Below are 8,438 nucleotides of genomic sequence, written 5' to 3' on the forward strand. Positions count from 1 at the left end.
TGAGTTTATGCGTGTGTTGCATGCCCTGTCTCAGCTCAGGGTGAATATATGATATAACAATCATCATCATCATCATCATCATTACAACACTGACAGTTTTATTAATTGTTAAAAACATGAGGTTGTTTCTTCATCTGAAATCAGAACCTCAGCATCGCAGCACCTCGCAGTCTCGTCTTGTGGTAACGCTCGAGAGATTCTCATTATCATGTGTGCTTTGAACAATAAAAGTGAATGATAATGCGGAGACTTGCGGCGCCTTTTACTGTCGTCTCTCATTCACAATCCAGATAAAACACACTCAGCTAAACTAGCGCAGCTAACCGTAGCAACAGAGAGACAGACGGAGAGACAGACGGAGAGACAGACAGACATGAACTCAGACTGGTTTGGTGAAACAAGACAAAACCAAACGAGAAGTGTTTTGTTGTTTTTTTTATCAGACATGATCAGACTGATACAAGGTGTTCAAGGGAAAATGTGGAGCTCAAAATAAATGAGAGACTCTAGGGGCTTAATCAATTCTCATTCTTTATTTCATTGTTGCTGAATGAGGAGGAGGAGAGAAAGAGAAAGTGTGAAAGAGAGAGAGAGAGAGAGAGAGAGAGAGAGAGAGAGAGAGAGAGAGAGAGAGAGAGAGAGAGAGAGAGAGAGAGATGGACAGAGAGAGAGAGAGATGGACAGAGAGAGAGAGAGAGAGATCGAGATCACAATCATACCACTATAAAGCCCTGGAATACCAAGAGATGAGCAGAGAGAACAGTCTCCTCCCAGCCTGTCTGAACATTCAATCCTGAAGGTCTACCAAAACTCTACTGATTTCCACCAACCTACAGATCCCCATCAACCTACTGGTCCCCCAACCTACTGACCAACACTTACTGATCCCCCCAACCTACTGATTCCCCCAAACTACTGACCAACACCTACTGATCCCCACCAACCTACTGATCCCCCAACCTACTGACCAACACCTACTGATTCCCACCAACCTACTGATCCCCCAACCTACTGATTCCCACCAACCTACTGATCCCCCAACCTACTGATTCCCACCAACCTACTGATCCTCCAAAATGCAGATTCCCACCAACCTACTGATCCCCGACTTACTGATCCCCCAACCTATTGATCCCCACCAACCTACTGATCCCCACCAACTTACTATCCCCCAATTTACTGATCCCCATCCTACTGACCAACACCTACTGATCCCTCCAACCTACTGATCCCCACCAACCTACTGATCCCCTAACACTGATCCCCACCATCCTACTAATCCCCCAACTTACTGATCGCCCAACCTACTGACCAACACCTACTGATCCCCACCAACCTACTGATCCCCTAACTTACTGATCCCCACCATCCTACTAATCCCCCAACTTACTAATCGCCCAACCTACTGACCAACACCTACTGATTCCCACCAACCGACTGATCCCCTACTTACTGATCTTCCCCAACCTACTGATCCCCTAATCTACTGACCAACACCTACTGATTCCCACCAACCTACTGATCCCTCAAACCTAGTGATCCCCACCAACCTACTGATTCCCCAACCTACTGATCCCCACCAACCTACTGATCCCTCCAACCTACCGATCCCCCAACCTACTGATCCCCCAACCTACTGATCTCCACCAACCTACTGATCCTCCAACCTACTGATCCCCACCAACCTACTGATCGCCCAAACTTACTGATTTCCCAACCTACTGATCCCCGCCAACCTACTGATCCCCTAACCGACTGATCCCCCAACCTACTGATCCCCCAACCTACTAATCCCCTCACCCTACTGATCCCCCCCAACCTACTGATCCCCCATCTGACACACAATTTACACTAAAATTACACACAAACACACTTTTTTCTAGGAAAAATGCAGGGGAAATAAAATATAAATTAAAGACAAATGTGTTAATTAATTAATTGATTGACTGATTAATAAATTTATAGAATATTATACTTTAAAAAGAAACAAGTAAATGCTCCTTTACTATTTTTTACTCTTTATTACTCTTCATTTGTGCTGATTTAGCAGTATGAATGTCCATTTATTTATCATTTCACTACAGCAGCTGAAAATGGAATAATATGAAAGTCCGGGACAGATGAGACACAGAGGACATGTCCAGAGCACTGCACTTCTTTATGCTGTTTTTTTTCCTCATGCTCATCATAGTCCAGCTCACATCCTGTTTGGCTCAGAACACTCTCAGGTGCAGGGAGAATGAAAACGCAGGTTCTAGAGCAGTCAGCCAAGATCCTGCTTGGCTTTGAGAACAGGGAATCGTGTATAAATGTGTGTGTGTGTGTGTGTGTGTGTGTGTGTGTGTGTGTGTGTGTGTGTGTCTGTGTGTGTGGTATGCATAACCATCTGCATTGTCTGTGTTACACCAGTGTGTGTCAATGTCATTAGCAGGTCTGTTTGTGTGTGTGTGTGTGTGTGTGTGTGTGTGTGTGTTAATTCACTTCCTCTTTCTTTTGGTAGAGCAAGTCTGTGTCGTCAACAGACAGTCAGGCGATAGAGGAGCGTCAGGGACCCTCGGGAGTTTTCTCCTCCCACACCGGCAACGATGCCAAGAGGAGGCGCTGTGACGATAAAGACGGCCCATCGCATTACGTACGTCCTGTCGCGCACTCATGACCTCAAACTCATCCCCTAATGTGATTAATGATGTTTACACATTTTCTCCCTATTCAGATGGCATTCAGTCTGTTTTTCACAGACACCTAGCAGATCTTTGGGCAACCGGAAAATGGAATTATGCTGTTCCATTATCAATATTGAAGCAAAAAAAAAAAAGAAATCTGGTCTGTCACTACATATACGAAGTGATATAAAACATTTTTGAGACTCACCTTTAAAATAGCCCCCTTCCACAGTAACACAGCGCCCCCAGCATTCTTCTGGAATGTGTCCTGGAAGTCTTCTTTCCAAAGCGTTTCGTGCCTGATCGGGTCAAAACGCTGACCTGGCTCTTCATTTAGGTTTAGGGTTAAGGTTAGTCCACAGGAGCCAAATCTGGCGAGCAGGGTATGTGTGGAAATGTGTTGTTTCAGGGTTCGCACGTGGTCAGAATAGCAGACGTGGTAAAGCACGTGGTCAGAATAGCAGACGTGGTAAAGCACGTGGTCAGAATAGCACCAGCTGCACAGCTCCTGATCTACACAGGAGCATGTTTTTTGGCACACTGGGTAATGAAGGCCGGTGCTCCCTGTGACTGTGCATGCAGCCTTGTGCTGCCATCTGTTGGTGTGTTACAAAACTAGTTTCGAAACTTGATACCCCTAGTGTACAGTAAAGGCCTCACAGGAGCAGGTGGTACCGATTGAAGATGTTTTATAAAACAGGATCAAGATGTAAAACTTGTCAAAGCCAAAAGGACTAAAACCCATAGAGAGATTCTGATTTAATGGCACCTCCTGGGTTATTATCATTAGAGCGTGGTGTGGTATATAATGGATGGGTAGCATCCTGCTGCAGGATTCTGATGGGCTCTAATTGCTGCTAAGGTCTGGAAGAACAAATACAGTGATCATTTGTTCATTCCGAAACCATGTTATATAAAAACCCTCATTAAAAGACTTTCAGGACACATTCCAGAAGTGGCGGGAACGCTGGGAGCGCTGTATTGCTGTGCATCGTGTAGATCCTATAACCTGTATATACAGAACCCATGATAAACCAGGATATTTTATATAGAAGTAATTCTGAAGATAAAATATGGAGCAGTTCAAGAAAAAAACACATGTGGCTGGAAAAGTCAAGTGTCCCAATACTTTTTATATATATATATATGTGTGTGTGTGTATATAATATATATGTTGTGTGTGTGTGTGTGTGTGTGTGTGTGTGCGCTTTCTCTAACATTTCTACTTGTTCTCCTTCTATTAGGACAGTGATGGGGACAAGAGTGAAGACAATCTAGTGGTAGACGTCTCCAATGAGGTGAGTCCTGATATGTGATTTTAATTCCTATGTAATTCTCTGTGGAGAAACATCACAGCAGTGGTTTTTAGTATTAAAGTAAATGTACTTCCTTACTGTATTTAAACAATTTTTTTGGCTACTTTCTCATTTCACTGAGTATCAAAGAAGTGACTTTTTCTCTTTACTCAACTCCATTTACGATTCCTTTTACTCCACTCTCTTTTAATTACCGAGTCAGCATTTACCAATTACATTCTGCACCTCTGTTTAAAATGTCATTAAGACTCAACACTCTCCAATTCGCATCTGAGCAACTTTTTCGCACCGTTGGCCTCATTTTCAGTCGTAAAAGAGCTCGAATCAATTCTGTAACACTTGAGAGAAATTTTTTTGTTGGAGTTGAATAAAAATATTGTCCTGCATCACATCACAATCAGCTCTGAATATTTGCTTTTACTTTATCTACAATTATTTAATTTCTCTATTAAATAAACGGTTCTTCTACTTTGTGACATGATTGTGTTACTGTCATTTTATTTGTTAATTAAACATCCCTTTTTAAAAGATCGCTTTGCTACTTTGTTTTATCTCTGTTGTCGGGTTGATGGTTACTGCAGTGTTAATGCGGATAATGCACGATTTGATTTGTGTCCTGGTGTCGAGGACCACAAGCCTACGGTCAGTATGAGTCAAATACTCAAATACTGTTCAAATCAGATACTGGAAGACTCAGTCATAGTGAAATTAACTTTGCAGTGAGGTATCTATACTTTTACTCGAGTATGATTTTCAGCTACTCTTTACACATCTGTATTACAGACATTCTTCTTCTTCTTTCGGCTGCTCCCATTAGGGGTCTCCACAGCGGATCATCCGTCTCCATACCCCCCTGTCCTCTACTTCTGCCTCTGTCACACCAACTACCTGCATGTCTTCCCTCACCACATCCATAAACCTCCTCCATGGTCTTCCTCTTTTCCTCCTTCCTGGTGGCTCCATCCTCAGCATTCTCCTACTGATATACCCCATGTCCCTCCTCTGCACATGTCCAAACCATCTCAATCTCACCTCCCTTACCTTGGCTCCAAAACGTCCTACATGCGCTGTCCCTCTAATAAACTCATTTCTAATCCTGTCCATCGTCGTCACTCCCAACAAACATCTCAGCATCTTCAGCTCTGCTACCTCCAGCTCCGCCTCCTGTCTTTTACTCAGATATACTGTCTATTTTAACGCTCATATAAAAGTGTACAAATACATTGAGATCGTTTCATTAGGTTCTATTGAGATTTGTGATGTGCATCTTCATATCCGAGACGGATTCGATCCGCATCTTGATGCACAGCCAACGATACGTTACATTAAAAATACACACGAAGCAGCTCAGATTTTGATTCAACGCAATGCGATGCAGTGAGGCTCTGCAATTCAATGTGGTACAGAAAGTCCACTTTTAATATTTTGGTTCAGACAGACAGCAAATCATCAGTTTACTCAAGTGCCTTCTGAGTTCTAACGCATGAAAAGAAAAAAGATGAAATTAAACCAGATGTTCTTTTCCTGTTGTGTCTGCAGGAAGTCACAGCTCTACCTCTGCCATGTTAATCTGTATTCTATGTGATTTTCAGGACACGCCTCAGTCTCCGTAGCGTTGCGATACGTCACGTTCACGTAGCAGCAGCGGTGCTGAGGGAACGCGATCGAGAAACGGTTTAGCGAGGAGAAATCGATCTGCAGATCAAATATTGGTCACAAAATATTGGTCACTTTCTTAATAATAAAAGTAAATCGCACCTACTAATAATCATATGTATATAAATCGATTTTCACTGATGCACAAATGTTATCACACCGTTAACTTTAATGCTGGAGCACCGATGCGAATCAGCGAATCTTATCATCCCTGTTCAATAGGGTTGAATAGGATCCACATGTGGGTGGAAAAGTCAGGTGTCCCAATACTTTTGGCAGGAGGTAGTTAGTACGCAGCGTTCCCTAAAGCTTGATAAATAGGGCATTTTGTTATGATTAAAGATAATTTACTGCTGTCTTCCAGCACGGTGCTGATTTTTCCTTTTTTTTTCCAGCGAGTTAACGAGGCCATGGTGTATTCTTCTCGTGGATCAGCGAAAGGCTTCGTTATTAGTTTAGTATCAGCTCGGTGTGCCTCCACAATATTTCAGCCTTTGAAAAATTCCTCATGTGGCGTAACGGAATATGTTTTCTCCCATAATTTGCCTTACGGACACAAAACAATATCCACAAACCCTGCCCGTGCGAGTGTTCCGCAGCCGTGCATAATAGATAAACATCAGCGAGCGGGGAGAAAAAAAGAGAGAGAAAGAGGAGGAGTGGAGGCGATAAAGATTGAGAGATGAAGAGAGGAGAGAGAGAGAGAGAGAGAGAGAGAGAGAGAGAGAGAGAGAGATTATGAAGCTATTAAAATGCATGATATTTGAGACTGTATACCGTAGGTGTCCATGTTATAGTTGAACAAAATCAATTGGATGCTGGAAATCGGATTGATTGGATTTATTACCGTTGCATTTTCTAATTACATTTCTTTCACTCCCTGTATCCGTGTTTCTTTTTTTTTTGCAGGACCCGTCCTCCCCTGTGGGCAGCGCTGCTCACTCTCCTCACGGAAACGGCTTGGACCGAGCACCTACGCTGAGGAAGGAGCTTCCCAGATCTCCGAGTCTCCCTCCTGCCCCCTCACCACCAGATCACAGCCCCACTCCAGGCAAGAGCAAGGACTCGGGACAGGTCAGAGCCTCCACACACACACACAGACACACACACACACATAGACACACACACACACATGCCCACACACACACACACACACACACACACACACACATGCCCACACACACACACACACACACACACACACACACACACATACACATGCCCACACACACACACACACACACACACACACACACACACACACACACACACACACACACACACTGAGGAAAGCAAATTTAACAATTAAAACAATCACTGAAAACATATAACTATAGAACCATGACACCTCAAAAGAAATTAATATTCAAATAATAATTTAATAAATATAAAATAATTAATAATAGTGAGAGATTTTGAGTGAAATTACAATATTTAATTATTTGTTACGATCAGAGTATTAAAAACTTTAAAAGTGTTAATTGAAGGTACATTTAGAAGATAAAAATTGCGATTTAAGTAATCACGAGTTAAATTATGACAATCATGAGATTAAACAGCAATTGACAGCCCTAATATATATTCAATATGATTCAAGGATTATAGTTTATAGACACTAATTAATTCCAGACATTAATTTCAGATAATGTGAATTAAAATCTATTTTTAAAATTGCATCTTGAATTTAAAAAAAATCCTTTTGATTAATTTTTTTTTTCTTGTTTGAACGTTTCTGCCTTTGATTTTGTTGCCACGTCTGATGGCCTTCATGCACAAGTCTTTTATTACACAAAATATGCACAAAAGGTTTGTAGACACCTGACAGTGAGATTGGTATGTACTTTATTCCTCTTTAATATAAGCTCCGCTCTTCTGAGAGGTTGCACTGGATTTTGTGGAGATTTGTAGAGAATCATTCAGCCACAAGTAGAATCAGGTCCTGAAGTAGGTGAGGTGAGGAGGCCAGTCAGCGTTCACATTCATCCGTTCACATTTATGATCTCAAACCCATGGAGCTAAAACAGGTTTGGGTGTCCTAGTGCATGCAACTGCATCCAAAGACGTATTACGTGGGCCTCAAACTTTGTGGTAACAGTTTGATGAAAAAGCACATTTCCCAATACTTTTGGCCCTATATACAAGGCTTATGGCGTTCATGTTTTATGCCTTTGATCAGTGATAATGCAGGATTTCTTGGCTTTTCCGCAGACAGAGAAATGTCAGTCGCCATCTTCAAAGTCCGGCAGTAGCTCCCCGTCTCACCGTGAGGCCCTCACCCCCGGCCCCAGCACTTCCTGTCTGCGGCTTGTCACTAAACCCGCCTCCTCAGCAGATCCTATGGGTAAAAGGAAGACCGTCTGCTCTCATGGAGCTCTGAATTAATATTAAGCCCAGAATAAAATGCTGCGTCTCTAACCATCGTGTCTCTGTGTGGTTGTGCAGCAGCTCTGCGAAGTCCCCTATCCATGACCTCGGCTTCTTACCCGGGACACTTCAGTGTCATGTCTCACGCCGGACTCAACGGAGAACTCGCCAGTCCAGGAAGTTTCGGTGGATCAATCACTCTGTCACCCCAGATCAGTACTGCAGCTAGTGCCTACACACGCAGCCCTATGGTGAACACACACACACACACACACACACACACACACACACACACACACACACACACACACACACATACACACTCTTACCCCAGATCAGTATTTCAGCTAGTGTCTACACACACAGCCATATGGTACACACACACACACACACACACACACACACACACACATACACACTCTTACCCCAGATCAGTACT

General features: G+C 42.9%; 1 protein-coding gene and 1 long non-coding RNA gene across 6 annotated transcripts in view; one reads left to right on the forward strand and one right to left on the reverse strand.

Annotated features, from left to right (window-relative positions):
- The window catches only part of tle2b (TLE family member 2, transcriptional corepressor b), a 79,297-nt gene that overhangs the window by 60,260 nt on the left and 10,599 nt on the right, over window positions 1–8,438 (forward strand). For 3 of the 5 annotated variants that reach the window (XM_046857277.1, XM_046857274.1, XM_046857276.1), the window contains exons 9-13: window positions 2,501–2,632; window positions 3,908–3,961; window positions 6,545–6,709; window positions 7,844–7,976; window positions 8,078–8,250. In XM_046857277.1, coding sequence (XP_046713233.1) covers window positions 2,501–2,632; window positions 3,908–3,961; window positions 6,545–6,709; window positions 7,844–7,976; window positions 8,078–8,250 — 657 coding nt within the window. The remainder of the gene's footprint in view (window positions 1–2,500; window positions 2,633–3,907; window positions 3,962–6,544; window positions 6,710–7,843; window positions 7,977–8,077; window positions 8,251–8,438) is intronic. The other 2 variants (XM_046857275.1, XM_046857278.1) reach the window with 1 other exon arrangement.
- On the reverse strand, window positions 447–2,446 carry LOC124391017. The gene is made up of 2 exons (XR_006926893.1): window positions 1,337–2,446; window positions 447–1,240 (listed from the first exon to the last, which is right to left on the reverse strand). It is a non-coding gene; the product is annotated as an uncharacterized LOC124391017 (long non-coding RNA).

This window comes from Silurus meridionalis, chromosome 9 (assembly GCF_014805685.1).
Source record: "Silurus meridionalis isolate SWU-2019-XX chromosome 9, ASM1480568v1, whole genome shotgun sequence".
NCBI lineage: Eukaryota > Metazoa > Chordata > Actinopteri > Siluriformes > Siluridae > Silurus > Silurus meridionalis.